This window comes from Oncorhynchus tshawytscha, linkage group LG12, assembly GCF_018296145.1.
Source record: "Oncorhynchus tshawytscha isolate Ot180627B linkage group LG12, Otsh_v2.0, whole genome shotgun sequence".
In the NCBI taxonomy this organism is placed as follows: Eukaryota; Metazoa; Chordata; class Actinopteri; order Salmoniformes; family Salmonidae; genus Oncorhynchus; species Oncorhynchus tshawytscha.
In genome coordinates this window covers 34510428-34526977 of record NC_056440.1, presented here as the reverse complement: position 1 = coordinate 34526977, position 16550 = coordinate 34510428, and the positions used below count along the sequence as shown (strand labels likewise).

Here is a 16550-nt window from a genome sequence, read left to right as displayed (position 1 = left end):
AGTGGAATGGTATAATTCATCTACCAATAGATGCCCTTCTTTGCAAGGCATTGGTTGGAAAACCTCCCTGGTCTCTGCGTTTGAAATTCAATGCTCGATTAAGGAAACATACAGATAATTGTATGTTTGGGGTACAGAGATGAGAGAGTCCTCCAAAAATCATGTTCAACACTATTATTGCACACAGAGTCCATGCAACTTATTATATGATTTGTTAAGCACATTTTTACTCCCAAACTTTTTTATGCTCGCCATAACAAAGTGTTTGAGACATTTCAGCTTTTCCTTTTTATTTAATTAGCAAACATTTCAAAAACACAATTCCACTTTGACATTGTGGGGTGTTGTGTGACAAAAAAAATCTCAATTTAATAAATGTTAAATTCAGGCTGTATCACAACTAAATGTGGAAAAAGTAAAGGGGTGTGAATACTTTCTGAAGGCACTGTATAGGTAGGGTTAAAGTGACTAGGCAACAGGATAGATAAACAGTAGCAGCAGCATATGTGATGAATCAAAAGAGCTCTCGAGCCACACCACTACAGCCCTGTCAATGTGGATGGGGGCGTGCTTCGCCCTCCATTTCCATTAGTCCACAATTAGCTCCCTTGTCTTGCTGAGTTGAGGGAGAGGTTGTAGCCCTGGCACCACACTGCCAGGTCACTGACTTCCTTCCTATAGGCTATGTTATCGTCTTCGGGGATCAGGTCACCGTCGTATCATCAGCAAACGTAATGATGGTGTTGGAGTCATGTGCGGCCATGCAGTCGTGGGTGAACAGGGAGTACAGGAGGGGACTAAGTACACAACACGGAGGGGCCCCAGTGTTGAGGGTCCATGTGGAGGATGTGTTGTTGCCTACCCTCAACACCTGGGGCCGGCCGTCAGGAAGTCCAGGATCCAGTTGCAGAGGGAGGTGTTCAGTCCCAGGGTCCTGAGCTTAGTGATGAGCTTGGAGGGCACTATGGTGTTGAATGCTGAGCTATAGTCAATGAACAGTATTCTCACATAGGTGTTCCTCTTGTCCAGTTGGAAGTTTGTAGTGTGGAGTGCAATAGAGATTGCGTCATCTGTGGATCTGTTGGGGTGGTATGCAAATTGGAGTGGGTCAAGGGTGTCTGGGATGATGGTGTTGATGTGAGCCATGAACAGCCTTTCAAAGCATTTCATGGCTACAGATGTGTACAGAGTGCTACGGGGGGATATTCATTTAGACAGGTTACCTAGGTGTTTTTGGACACAGGGACTATGGTGGTCTGGTTGAAACATGTAGGTATTACATACTGGGTCAGGGAGAGGTTGAACATGTCAGTGAGGACAGTTGCCAGCTGATCAGCACATGCTCCGAGTATGTGTCCTGGTAATCCATCTGGCGCAGCGGCCTTGTGAATGTTAACCTGCAGTGGCAAACTGTGACCTTGGCCTTCAGTTTAGACCTTGGCCAATGCTTTTTGATGACAAAATCAAACAGGCCTGAGCTGTGCTTCGGGCTGCAGCTCACGCAGAGACAGCACACAGACACAACAGTGACACATCAACAGTAGCGGTGCGTGTAGATCACCGGGGAACCAAGTCAGGGAAAAAAAAGCCATATTACAATTTATGTTGTGATAATTGCATTGTTTAAACTACTCTATAATCCCATTAGAAATGCATTCATACCCCACTGTGATATATGAGGCCGAAATGCCATACATTGTTTCACAGTTGCTGAAGACAACAGTCACACTCACACAGTGGCAGAATAAATTCAACCACACATAGGCCTAACTATTGATTCAGGACCACGAACTGCGAGCCAGAGCAAAGGAAACAGGTGCGCTGCCTCCGCTATTTCAGCACCAAATAATAAACCAGTAGATCAGCACACAAAATAACCGGAGATCTAAAGTTTAAATGCAACAATGTTTCACACGCATTATATCAAAAGGATTATTAGCAAATAGCAACAGAAAAAATACTGAGGCTTATTTTCTCAATTGAGATCAAAGCCAAGGCTGACAGTCGGTTCTAATATGTTTCAGGATGGAGAATGTTTTTTCAACTGAGGTAGTAGATATGGGAATGGTCAAGACCAGCCAGGTAAGGGACAGATCGAAAATTCCCCCGCCTCCACACTGTTAAAAATATGTTCACATGACCCTCCCCTTGTACTGTAAAATAAATGGAACACCCTCCCCCTCAAATAATTAACTCAAAATAATGTTTAAGACCACACATAAATAACTGTACAGACCCAGCGTTTATAAACGTGGACATCGACTTTGCCACTTCAGCATGCTTTTGTGGCACAGTTGATGCCACATGAGGCTACAGGCCAGAAGGTTGAGGGTTCGCCAACCACCACAGACAAACTCACTCTCCCTGTCTGTTTTACTACAGATCAGAGCCGGCTGCAGACAATGATCAGCTAGGGGGAAATCCGATTTCCAACATTTTGAGGCCATATTTATAATTATATAAAATAATTGCAACATATTTTCCACCAAAAGGTTTCTATGCCAATGCACCACACAAACCACACAAACAAAGCATACCGACTTCAGGCCCTTCGTTTTCAACACCACAATAAATAGGCTATGTCAATCTCGGACAATTAGAAAATACACAAACAAAAATATTATTGCAACATGTAAAGTGTTGGTCCCGTGTTTCATGAGCTGAAATAAAAGTTCCCAGAAATGTTCCATGAGAACAAAATGCTTATTTCTCTCAAATGTTGTGCACAAATTTGTTTAAAATCCCTGTTAGTGAGCATTTCTGGTGTACCTTGTGCTGGGGACAATAAAAGGCCACGCTAAAATGTGCAGTTTTGTCACACAACACATTGCCACAGAGTTTTGAGTGAGCATGCAATTGGCATGCCGACTTGAGGAATGTCCACCAGAGCTGTTGCCAGAGAATGTAATGTTAATTTTTCTACGATAAGCCACCTCTAACATCGTTTTAGAGAATTTGGCAGTATGTCCAACCGGCCTCATAACTGCAAACCACGTGTAACCACGCCAGCCTAGGACCTCCACATCCGTATTCTTCACACCACGATCCTGGTTGTTGTGGATCGTTTCTTTAAGTCCTGCCGTCTCCTTCCTCTGCTCGGTCTCCCTACGGCCCTACAGACTGCGGAGGCCTTGTTAACGCACGTCTTCCGGCACTACGGGGTGCCTGAGGACATAGTGTCTGATCTGGGTCCCCAGTTCACTTCGAGGGTCTGGAGGGCGTTCATGGTTTTCACCCTGAGAGTAACGGGCAGGTGGAGAGAGTTAACCAGGATGTGGGTAGGTTTCTGTGGTCTTATTGCCAGGACCGGCCAGGAGAGTGGGCAGCGTTCATGCCCTGGGCAGAGATGGCCCAGAACTCGCTTCGCCACTCCTCCACTAACCTCTCCCCCTTCCAGTGCGTACTGGGGTACCAACCGGTTCTGGCTCCTTGGCATCAGAGTCAGACTGAAGCTCCTGTGGTGGACGACTGGTTCCGGCGCGCTGCGGAGACATGGGACGCCGCCCATGTTCACCTCCAGTGTGCCGTGCTGCACCAGAAAGTCAGTGCACACCGTCACCGCAGTGAGGCCCCGGTGTTCGCACCAGGGGACCGGGTCTGGCTCTCGACCCTCCACCTGCCCCTCCACCTGCCCTGCCGGATTCTGGGTCCGCGATTTGTAGGGCCTTTCAAAGTCCTGAGGAGACTGAACGAGGTGTGTTACAGCCCCCCCGATTACCGTATTAACCCCTCGTTCCATGCGTCTCTCCTCATGCCGAAGGTGGCTGGCCCACTCCAGGAGTCTGAGGTGCGGGGGCCTTCAGTACCTCGTAGAGTGGGAGGGGTACGGTCCGGAGGAGATATGCTGGGTTCCGGTGGAGGGCGTGTTGGGAGGAGTTCCACCGTCTCCGTCCGGACCTCCCTGCACCTCGCCCTCTGGGTGGTCCCCGAGGCCGGTGTCGGCGCGCTGCTGCAGCTGCGCTTCAAGGTGGGAGGGGGGGTACTGTCACGACTTCCGCTGAAGTCGGTGCCTCTCCTTGTTCGGGCGTCACCGGATTTCTAGCCATCGCCGATCCACCTTTCATTTTTCCATTTGTCTTGTCTTCCTATACACCTGGTTTGAATTCCCTCAGCATTAGACATGTATATAACCCTCTGTTCCCCCCCATGTCTGTGTGTGGAATTGTTTGTTGTTTCTTGTATGTGCACGCTAGACTGGTTTGCGCTGGGTTATGTCAACCCATATTGTGTTTAGTGTTCTTAGTGCCGTGTGTTTTGTTTTGCCGAAATAAAAGGCTCCTTTGGCTCCCCAACTTCTGCTCTCCTGCGTCTGACTCCCTTACAGCCAGTTATGCATACCTAACACTTTGTGACATCTGCTGGTGTAAAAAGGGCTTCATAAATACATTTGATTGATTGATTAGTAACTACGAAATAAATGTGATAAAAGATTAGGATTTTGGATTTTCAATTGACTTTTTATGTCTCCTACATTACAGGAACCCTGGAGTGTTTATTCACCAGGAGGTTGCTCCATCTGACTCTTATGCTCAGGAGAAAACAAAATGTTGTACTTCCGGCTCCTTGTTGGTGGACTTGGACATTGCCAGTGGGCAGTGATGAGCACACCCTCCAAAACTGAGAGTATGCAAATGATACATCTCTACTACTATGTTCATTAGTATTTTTCCAACAGAGAATTGAGATATTGTTTAATACACATATGGTGTCTCTACATTCAGGACACCAATCCTCTGCAGAGACTGACTGATGGGAGTTCATAATTGACAAGGTACAGTGCATTCGGAAAGAATTCCAGTCCCCTTCCCTTTTTCCACATTTTTGTTACGTAACTCTTGTTCTAAAATGTATTATATATGAATGTTTTCCTCATCAATCTACACACAATACTCCACAATTACAAAGTGAAAACATATATTTTTTGTTGCACATTTATTAAAAATAAAACAGAAATACCTTACGTACATAAGTATTCAGACACTTTGCTATGAGACTCGAAATTGAGCTTAGGTGCATCCTGTTTCCATTGATCATCCTTGACTGGAGTCCACCTGTGGTAAATTCAATTGATTGGACATGATTTGGAAAGGCACACACTGGTCTATATAAGGTCCCACAGTTGACAGAACTGGGGAAGGCTACCAAAACATTGAAGGTTCCCAAGAACACAGTAGCCTCCATCAATCTTAAATGGAAGACGTTTGGAACCAGCAAGCCTCGTCATAGAGCTGGTCGCCCGGCCAAACTGAGCAATCGGGGGAGAAGGGCCTTTGTCAGGGAGGTGACCAAGAACCCGATGCTCACTCTTACAAAGCTCCAGAGTTCCTCTGTGTTCTTGGGGACCTTCAATGCTGCAGAAATGTTTTGATATCCTTCCCGCTCCCTAGACCCCACGGACACCCGGGAGGGACTTAATCCCGACCAAGAGAACACAGGAAATTCCCCCTAGATAGCGCTTTAGAAAAAAGGTGCTATCTAGAACCTAAAATAGTTATGCAGCTGTCCCCACAGGAGAACCCTCTGAAGAACCCTTTTGGGTTCAGGTAGAACTCTTTGGGGTTAGGCCTCCCAAGTGGCACAGCGGGCTGCAGCATTGCTTCACAGTGCTTGAGGCTACACTACAACCCTGGGTTCGATTCCAGACTGTGTCACAGCCGGCCGGGAGAATTGTCTGGGTTAGGGGAGGTTTTGGCCGGTCAGGATTTTCTTGTCCCATTGCGCTCTAACGACTCCTTGTGGCGGGCCGGGCACCTGCAAGCTGACTGCGTTCGTCAGTTGTACAGTGTTTCCTCCGACCCATTGGTGCGGCTGGCTTACAGGTTAAGCGAGCAGTGCGGCTTGGCAGGGCTATTTTCTCATGGCTCTCAACCATCGCCTCTCCCGAGTCTGTACGGGAGATGCAGCAATGGGACAAGACTGTAACAACCAATTGGATATCACAAAATTGGGGAGACAAAGGGGTAAAATTATCAAAAATAATTTCAAAAAGAACTCTTTGGGGTTTCATGTAGAACCTTTTCCACAGATGGTTATACATGAAACCCAAAGGGGATCTACTGGGAACCAAAAAGGGTTCTATATGAAACCCAAAGGGGTTCTCCTACGGGGACAGCCAAAGAACACTTTTGGAACCATTTTTTCTTAGTGTGGCATCTTCACAGAGGACAATGGTGCTCCTCTTTTCTAGCTTTCTCCTAGCGGCCTCTCTGTAATCAGCAGAGACTCCTAACCATGTGGGTGTTTGGCTTAATCCTAATCCTGGATCCCACAGGAAGATGTCCTTGCATGGCCTGGAGAAACAGCCAGGGCTGGTAGATGTGGAGAACCAGAGAGAGATGAGGAAGTGCTCCTGGAGGGGGGTACAATGGAGAATGAGGTGGAAAATGAGGCGGAAGATGGTTTCTCAAATGACTGCCTCACCTGGTTCACCAACTACTTCTCAGACAGAGTTCAGTGTGTCAAATCAGAGGGCCTGTTGTCCAGACCTCTGGCAGTCTCTATGGGGGTGCCACAGGCTCTTTTCTCTGTATACATCAACGATGTCGCTCTTGCTGCTGGTGATTCTCTGATCCACCACTACGCAGACGACACCATTCTGTATACTTCTGGCCCTTCTTTGGACACTGTGTTAACTAACCTCCAGACGAGCTTCAATGCCATACAACTCTCCTTCTGTGGCCTCCAACTGCTCTTAAATGCAAGTAAAACTAAATGCATGCTCTTCAACCGATCGCTGCCCACACCTGCCCGCCCGTCCAGCATCACTACTCTGGATGGTACTGACTTAGAATATGTGGACAACTACAAATACCTAGGTACCTAGACTGTAAACTCTCCTTCCAGACTCACATTAAGCATCTCCAATCCAAAATTAAATGTAGAATCGGCTTCCTATTTCGCAACAAAGCCTCCTTCACTCATGCTGCCAAACATACCCTCGTAAAACTGACTATCCTACCGATCCTTGACTTCGGTGATGTCATTTACAAAATAGCCTCCAAACACTCTACTCAGCAAATTGGATGCAGTCTATCACAGTGCAATCCGTTTTGTCACCAAAGCCCCATATACTACCCACCACTGCGACCTGTATGCTCTCGTTGGCTGGCCCTCGCTACATATTTGTCGCCAAACCCACTGGCTCCAGTTCTATAAGTCTTTGGTAGGTAAAGCTCTGGCTTATCTCAGCTCACTGGTCGCCATAGCAGCACCCACCCGTAGCATGCTACATGTGCAGAAGATGTGTGTGCAAGTAGAGACACTGGGGTGCAAAGGAGCAAAATAAATAAAATAACAGTATGGGGATGAGGTGGTGGGATGGGCTATAGATCACTGCACATGTACATAGCCCATCTGTAAACAGCCCATCTATCTACCTACCTCATCCCCATACTGGTATTTATTTATTTATTTATTTTGCTCCTTTGCACCCCAGTATCTCTACCTGCACATTCATCTTCTGCCAATCTACCATTCCAGTGTTTAATTGCTATATTGTAATTACTTCGCCACCATGGCCTATTTATTTCCTTAACTTACCTCATTTGCACTCACTGTATATAGACTTTTTGTTTTCTTTTGTTCTACTGTATTATTGACTGTATGTTTGTTATTCCATGTGTAACTCTGTGTTGTTGTTTGTGTCACACTGCTTTGCTTTATCTTGGCCAGGTCACAGTTGTAAATGAGAACTTGTTCTCAACTAGCCTACCTGGTTAAATAAAGGTGAAATAAAACAATGAATAAAAAATGAGGCGATTGCAAAGGATGAGGTCACTGCAGAGAGCCACTCGCTCCCCTGTCTCCTCGGTCAGTCCCTGCCTCTGTCATCGTTCTCACCATGAGGAGTTGGCTGTCCTCCACAGTGTCTGGAGGGATGGCCTGGGTGAGGGGGACGCCAAGCAGCTATATGTCACCTATGACAGGCTGCTGCAGCAAGACAATGGCTTCAGCTGGCTCAGTGACACTCTCTGGGCCCCCCCCCCCATAACACATCAAATCAACTCAAATGTTATTTGTCACATGCCCCGAATACCACAGGTACAACCTTACAGTGAAATTCTTACTCACAAGCCCTTAACAAACAATGCAGTTTAAAGAAAGAAAGAAAAAGAAAAGAAATAAAGTAACAAATAACTAAAGAGCAGCAGTAGAATAACAATAATGAGGCTATATACAGGGGGTACCGTTTAGTTGAGGTAATATGTACATGTAGGTAGAGTTAAAGTGACTATGCATAGATAATAAACAGAGAGTAGTAGCAGCGTAAAAGAGAGGGGGGGGGTGCAAGTAGTCTGGGTAGCCATTTTATTAGATGTTCAGTAGTCTTATGGCTTGGGGGTAGAAGCTGCTCAGAAGCCTCTTGGACCTAGACTTGGCGCTCCGGTACCGTCCACGACCAGGGTGGCCGGAGTCCTCGACAACCTTTTGGGCCCACCTCTGACACCGCCTGGCATGTCCTTTACTACAGAGCTGTTATTAACATACTGTCGCTGGGGTGGGAAACTGATACACTAATGGGGTCACAACTGTTATTAGGGGTTCAAGCAGCAAAAGAAAGCCTATTCCCATGAGATGGTAAGGCCTAGGAGGTTGCAACCTTGCATGAAGGTAAAGGGCCAAAGGCCACACCCTCTCATGGAATGCCAATTGACCACATGGTGGCGCTATAACAAGCGATACAAAATGCTAACTTTAAAATAATAATAATTTAAAACTGTTCCTGACATAACCACACACCGGGGGCAGGCTCTGTGTTCCTCTCCTTTAGCATTTAAAAGTACAGGGTGGGGTATGAAAATACCTTGACCTGGAAAGATGGTTTGTTGTGCAAATATGTACATGATGAGTTATGTGTACATGAGAGCTAATGGCGATGTATTCAGTTTGTGTCAAGCCTTTTACTGGGTTCTTATGGTAATTGTTTTCTCAGGTATTTATTTTTAAGACAGAGTGGAACTGTATATTTATAATTGATTTGTTACATATCTTTGATAAGTTCACTCTCAAATACAAACAAACACTGTGAATGATGGAGTCTCAATGCAGATCAATTGTTTTATTACATGCTCTTAATTACGAATGCTAAAAGTAACAGTTTGAAGTGAAAGGATACAAATAACTGACATTTGTGTGTTCTTACTATGCATTATTTTGAGTTGTAGTTTATTACCTCCCTCCTGGTTAGGTTGTGGTTTATTTGTTATCATTTTTTCAGAAATAAAGCAAATAAGACAATATAAAGCTAAGACTACAGAGTGAGGTCACATTTAAAAAAATAAAAAGCCAGTTAATGCTAAATTATATAACTGGCTCAAATTGAATAATGATGTCTGCTCTGTCGCTGTTGCTACTGTATGTATTGTACATCAACATATCTGATTCTGATTCTGATCAGTCACAAAAACAAATATAACAATTTGGCTTCAAGTCAAAATGATTTAGTATGTTCTTTTTACAGCATCACTGTATTATTCTAATAATGAACAATCGTTCCTTACGGTTGACTCCACAAGCACTGTCAATCATAATTCCCTTAATATATAGTATGTAGATACAGCTCTCCAATAAATCATTGAACAAATTATTTGCAAGCTCAAATATGGTTAGACACACCATTAGGGGTCAGGATAGTCAAGTTCCCTCTAGCATTCTGGTCTGCCTCGATGGCTTCGAAAAGAGCCTTGAAGTTGCCTGCACCAAAGCCCTTGGAAGAGTACAAAGACATGTTTTTACATCATTTTCAGTCTAAATGTAGACCTGCACATCCACCTTTATCATCACTACATACTGCAAATTGATTTTTCAATAAACTAAGAAAGCTCATATTCTTAAAATCATAATGGTTTCATATCGTTTCATTTGTAATGCTCTATGATATTTCATGCTACTCTCACCTGATGGTTGTGTCTCTGAATGACCTCCAGAAACACCGTGGGACGGTCCTGAACAGGCTTGGTGAAGATCTGGAGCAGGTAGCCACTGTCATCAAAATCCACTAAGATCTTCAGCTCCTGTCAAAGCAACAGGACATAAAAGTGCTTATCAGGCTGAAAAGCTAAGAACCGAGCATGGAACTTCAAATTAACTGATTGTAATTGCCATCCTTATGCATTTAACTATCAGGTATTTGGATAAATTAAATATAATAAATCATTGGAAAATGTATTCAAACAGCAGGGAAAGTTGTGTCTCTGACCTCCAGAATGTCCAGGTCCTCAGTGATCCTGACTTGGGAGTGTTTGAGATTCTTTCTCAGCAGCTGGTAGTAGGTGTCTGGCACACACATGAACTCCATGCCACGCTCCTTCAGGTTACGGATCTACAACAAGGAGAATACTCTAACCACACCAAGCTTTCATCTTCCATTGATGTGTATATTATAGTGACCAGGTTGAGCTTAGCCTTTATTTGTGAAAAGACTTACTGCAGTGATGATGTCTGATGTGTTCATGGCGATGTGCTGGACACCTGGGCCACCGTAGTATTCCACATACTCCTGTTGAATCCAGTGAGTTTAGCAAGGTACAAGCTCTACACTTGACTTTTTTGTAATGCTACGTTTCTTAAAGGTACAGTACTAAATATATGTCTATGGAGGACATTTGTATGTCTTTGTTACATAAGTAAATACCTCTTGACATACTTAACATATTATATATTGAATAACAAGGCATATGACTTGCCTGGATCTGGGACTTGCGTTTTCCCATGGCTGGCTCATTAATGGGCATCTTCACTGTCTCTTCATAATTGGCCACAACGATGGAGCGCAGTGCACTGAAATCTGTCTGCAGCTGCTTGTCATCCACCGACCAGAACCGGTGGAAGAGCAGGTTCTTCTGGTACCTATGGAAACAGAACCTACTACTCAGGAATCTTTGTGTGTTGAATGGATAGGTGAGAGACTACACTATATCTATCCCAAGGCCCTAATCCTTGGGCCTTCCCTTTAGAGATCAAACCCATCCCTGTTTTTCATCTCAGAGATACATGGTGGACCTCTAATTGACTCCAGATGTGGGGAGCCCCTGGGACCCAGCTCAAAAACTGCTAAGTAATATTAGTCTCTGACCTATGCCAAACAGCCTGGGTTACGTAATACAGACACGTCCCCATCCACCCATCTATGCACCAACCAAACCACTGCTGTATGGAGAAACGTGAAGAGCAGTCAACTTGGCTTTACTTGCATTGGATGGAAAACATTCTAGAGAATGTCAAATGAACCCTAAAATGTTGTCTATTAGACTGCTGTTTTTTTATATTGCGATTAGTGTGTGGTAGTTTTTTTTTTGAGGAGGAAACTGATATCCATGGATGTTTTTGTCTGGAACTAAATTTACAGTCCAGGATGTGTAATAGTAGGGCAGCAGGTAGCCTAGCGTTTAAGTGCGTTGGGCAAGTAACCGAAAGGTCACTGGTACAAATCCATGACTAGGTGAAAAATCTGTTGATGTGTCCTGGAGCAAGGCACTTAACTCTAATTGCTACTGTAAGTCACTCTGGATAACACCATCTGCTAAATGACTAAAATGTAAATGTTGTAAATCCTCTAATCTAGACCTAGACAATGCCTTACCATTCCACCACAGGCACCATCTCATCATTCGGCTGGTTCCCCACAACATGGTCAATGAAGTTCAGTAATCCACTGGGTCTGTAATGTTAGATAAGGCTTCACAGTGATGCCAACTGCTTAACTGAAACAGTCTGTCTCGTTTACAATGATCTATAAAAGCTCATCTCAACACCAGGTAAAATTGCTCATACTCACAGCTTGGCCAACAAGGGGTCCCGGTGGAGAGGAGGATGGAACCCTGGGAGGAAAAGCCCTTTGTAGGCTGTCCTCTCCACAAATGTGTGTGTTGTGTCCCCATACTATAGTGATATAAGAGAAAATCCCAAATCTAGAGCATACTGTAAATCTACTTTCCTCTGCTCAGTTTCAGCAGATGTTGACTGACTTACCGTCTGGAGAACAGCTAGCTTAACCCTGCCATAATTGTCCTCCAATACGTACGGCTCTTTCACTATGATGGCACCACGCTCTCTGGCTTTCTAAAGAGTATAATAGACAGATAAACATATGCACATGTGATAAAGATCCAGGAAGATTAAAATAATTATCCTATAGCTATGCGTCTTTTTAATAAATCCAAGAAAAAGATTGCAATCCTTAATAATATTTTCAACCCATCTCATTAGGAAAGAAGCATTCTCCTCATTCCAGAAAAAGCTGATATTTTGGATTAAATAGCACGCATGCTTTGATACCTGCACAAGGTAATCACAGTTCTCCACAGTGAATGCAATGTCCCTGGCGCCATCCCCATGCTTCACCAAATGCTCCCCCATTTCTGAATAAGGCAGATGGACAAAAGTGCAGTATATTAAAATCAAAGTGAGTGAAGTAGCACACTAGTCAGTGACAACCAATCTCATAATATTTAACCATATGAACGGTGACGTTTTTGTCATACTGGACCTTTGTTTCCAGGATTGAGGGCGGACGCGAATACATACATAATCTGGGAAAGACAAAAAGCCCAAAAGTTACATGATGGACAACCACGGAACTTCCATCACTTGTAACAAGTTACGATCTATTATTAACATGTGCCATAATTAATTCAGGATATGCTGCAATGCTCTGCTCACCTTGCCTTGTTTGACCACATGAGACACCACATCACGGCAGCCTGTCTCTAAACCCTGGTAGGCCAACGGTTCAAATCCAAGCTTGTTACAATAGTAAGATGCTGCCTGTTGAAACAGAAGAAAAACACCATTGGCACTCACAACCAAACACTTGTACATTTACTGTTTAGGCACAAAACCTTAACACAATTTCTATACAGTGTGTTGTTGTACTGTAAAGGACTGGTGTGCTGGGAGCGCCACCCTTGGTGATGGAGTGGGAAAGCATCTGGATCAAATTAGAGGATGATGAGGTCTACTCTGAGGTTTCATGCCTATTGTCCCTCCACCCCTTAAAAGAGCCAATAGCCATCCCCCTCAGTGAATAGTCCTCTAACTTTGAGAATGTTCAGGAAAAATGTAACAACATGCAAAACAATTTAAAATCAGCATATGAGCTTCATACCTGTTTGGCATTTCCAACCCAGAATGTGATGTGGTCGAAACAGATGAACTTGCCATGGTCGTGCTTCGAACAAAACCAGAACAATTTAATACTGGTATGTGAGGGGGATACATCTAGCATACATCAGTCCATATGACAGCAATTAGAAAATATTACATGTAAGAGAACGATTATGCATATTTAAACATATTGGTAGTCTAGTTACATTTTTTAAATCATACTTTGAACTAGTTAAAATACATATCCATAAAAAATGATGGTGTGTTCATTAAAATATCTATTCACAAAGAGTATTAATTGAAGGACTTACATGTTCACCTCTGTCTGTGTAGGTAGTCTAAATAGATACAAAACATTACACATCAGCATAACGTTTAAGATCATCATTCCAACGACTAATACATCTTGGAATGTGAAATAGTAATTATAAATTCAATAACAACTGACAAATCACAACTGACAAATGTATCTAAATAATACAAATGTAACACTTTTCGAATGAATATATATTTTCTCTTACCATCTTGTACCCTTCGGCTTTCAACTGCTTGAAAATAAACTCATTACAATAAAGGCAAGCATTTAAACGTTCAGATTGAAGTTCCACGCCCTGCCGCTGTTCGAGGAGGAGTACACGGAAGTATGCGGAGATATAGAGAGCGAAAGAGAGGTTACGCAATCATTTCTCATCCCAATATGTATGTTTACAAAAATATAAGTAATGGTACGCTTGGAATACATTTCATACTAGAAGTTTATCTTAGGTGCATCACATAAATTAGGTGCATACATCACATATAACAAAAAGTGATATGCGAAAAAAATGCACTTACCTTCTCTTCTCAAATACCGGAAAAACGAAATTGTTATTTATTTTTAAACTGAAACTATGCAAAGACAGAAAATGCACTCACAATATTTTCTAGTCAGGCCATGTGTTTGTATTTAGTCTCGAGAGGAGGTTCGCTCGTACAGGTTTCCTATTGGCTGTTTATTTGGACATATGTATGGAGCAGTCGCCACAATTTTCACATTGCAGAAACAAACTATTGGTAGGCCTCAATAGTCTCCCCTACCCCTCCCTCTTCACAATTAGTCATCTGTTAATGACAATGTTTTATACCCTCTGTATCATTCTTTACAAATCCTTTATCACCAACGTTTGTATGAACATGGTTATTCCAGACGTTTTCAATTGATCTATTGTTGTGTGTGAATGGCAATGTTGCCTGATGTACTTTTGCCCAATGTGACAATATTGACAGCCCTCCCAACTGATTTACATAGTAGTGAATATGATACACTACTACACTAGAGCTTATTTCCTCAATTGAACTAGTAGTCTGTGTCTTAAGAAAGTGATGTCAACAAATTGGTTATATTCCTGCATTAATGAGGAAAGCATGTATCCCTTGTGTGGTAATGGAACAGAAAGGCTGCCGAAAAGCTCATTATTCCTAAAGAAGAAGATATTTGACAGATTGTACTGCAGAAAGAGACACCTCTCGAGGTATTCTTTGCTTCTTGGATTTTGAGCGGCTTAAGTTTGACAGCCTCAACAGCATCAACACAACAGTCGGTTGTATCTTGTCAAAGTGATCATTAGATATGTGTGTGTGTGTGTGTCCTTATGTTCCAATGGGAGTGAATAAGATGAAGTCAATCAACGAAAGCAATGCATTTCATAACCCTGTAATTTCCCTCAAACACAGGGTCTTTACACTGACTGACCCCCTGTATTCATAAGTGACACTTTACCATGCAAGACTATCACATGAACGCTCTCTGGTGTAACAATATATACGCAGATATTCTGTAAAACACAGATACTGTTTGTAGAACAGATATTGTTCTATCAATTCTCTTTTAGCACCACAGACTAATGAAAGTGCAATGTCACAGTAATGAGCATTTGACACCTTCAGCAACTGTCCCTGATGGGGTTTGTTTGTCTCTGTTACCAGGGGCCTTTTTGCTGTCAAGAGACGCAATTAGAGACAGTAAATGAAGACGGTGCTGCTTACACAACAGTGTGATGTTGGAGTGGTAGACGGTTGATCTTTACATTCTGTATATTAAAAGAAAGTATGATTAGTCATGGTCTAGACACGAGGCCTACTGATTTCTGCTAATTCAATGGTGTAACTTAACTGATCCAGAAAAGGCACAACCATTACATTATTGTCTAATTCACAATTGATGTATAACAACATAATACAGATACATCATCCAAATTTGTTCAATTCAGGCAGCTTAGTAAAAACAAATAGGTATGTCAGTTTGATAGCCTGGGATAATTGGCTTGGGCCATTTACAAAAACCAGAGTTAGACAAGCGGGGCATGAAATAGTTACATGAGACAGAGAATAGTTAATCATATAGGTGTTACAAATGCTGTTATTACCACTGAGCCTAATGTATCCAAACTATTAGAAAATACAAAAGTGATTGTACACTTTAAACACAAAGGCCTGTGAAAACGGTAAGTAAGAACTATTCATATAACTGAATATGAGGCAGATTGCAGTGTATTCCCATGACAAATAGCACCCTTAGGGGAAAGAAGCAACACCTCGGGCAATTAAGACCCTCCTAGTCGCAGGGCTTACAGAACAGTGTATAGTCACTGAGTTTACAGATCACTACTCAGTGCGGAAGAACAATACAGCAGCACGGACCAAGCAGAAAGTTGAGGAATAACAATGAGTGAGTTATCTTTATATAAACCACCACAGCAACTGGATGCAGGGACACCAGGAGAACAGGATGGAGAAGAGTCTCTTGACAAAGCAGTGGACATTTCTCAACCCATCTCTCTCCTGATTAATTCTGTCAGTCTCAGTGACGAAAGCGCGGAGGACCGCATCCCTGCAGAGAGGACAACTCAAGCAAAGATGCAGTCTGTTTTCCAGCAGGTGCGCAAGCAAGTCAAATCACAGGTGGGCATGAACGTCCCAAGGAATGGCATTCTGGAACTCGTTCAGATGGTCAAAAGCAGAGAGCTGGAGATGGCAAAGGTGAACGGCCCAGAAAACACAGAGAAAGCAGGTGAAGAGATTTTGGAAGACAAGCGTACCGGTGAGATGGATGTCAAAAGGGAGGAGCTTATAGCGGTTTTTCAACATGAGCTGGAGGCCAGTAGTGAGGCACTGAGGGATGAGTTTAAAGAGCAGATCACCCAACTGCAGATAGAAATGCAAGCCTACACAGACCAGGCTCTGAAGAGTCTTGAGTCCAAGGTGCCGAACAGGCAAACATACTCCCACAATATACTCCAGCGGATGTATCAAGCAGAGCAGCCAGAGACCAGGAGCCTTGAGAAGAAGAAGAAGTCTCCAGCAGCACCCTTACTGGGCTCTGGTAAGACCAGAGTTTTGAGCCGAACCATGACAACTCTCACCCCGAAGACATGTCCCCCTATCGTCCTCGGGCCTCGCTCTAAATC

General features: G+C 43.4%; 1 protein-coding gene across 1 annotated transcript; it reads right to left on the bottom strand.

The window, feature by feature from the left end:
- Positions 1-9043: 9043 nt before the first annotated feature.
- On the bottom strand, positions 9044-14066 carry LOC112263009 (4-hydroxyphenylpyruvate dioxygenase). The gene is made up of 15 exons (XM_024438953.2): positions 13939-14066; positions 13626-13721; positions 13416-13442; positions 13106-13168; positions 12661-12765; positions 12488-12530; positions 12277-12359; positions 11971-12060; positions 11777-11880; positions 11582-11659; positions 10686-10848; positions 10427-10498; positions 10199-10321; positions 9897-10013; positions 9044-9706 (listed from the first exon to the last, which is right to left on the bottom strand). The coding sequence occupies exons 2-15, from the start codon at positions 13626-13628 to the stop codon at positions 9596-9598; spliced, it is 1182 nt and encodes a 393-aa protein (XP_024294721.1). The 5' UTR covers positions 13629-13721; positions 13939-14066; the 3' UTR covers positions 9044-9595.
- Positions 14067-16550: the final 2484 nt, after the last annotated feature.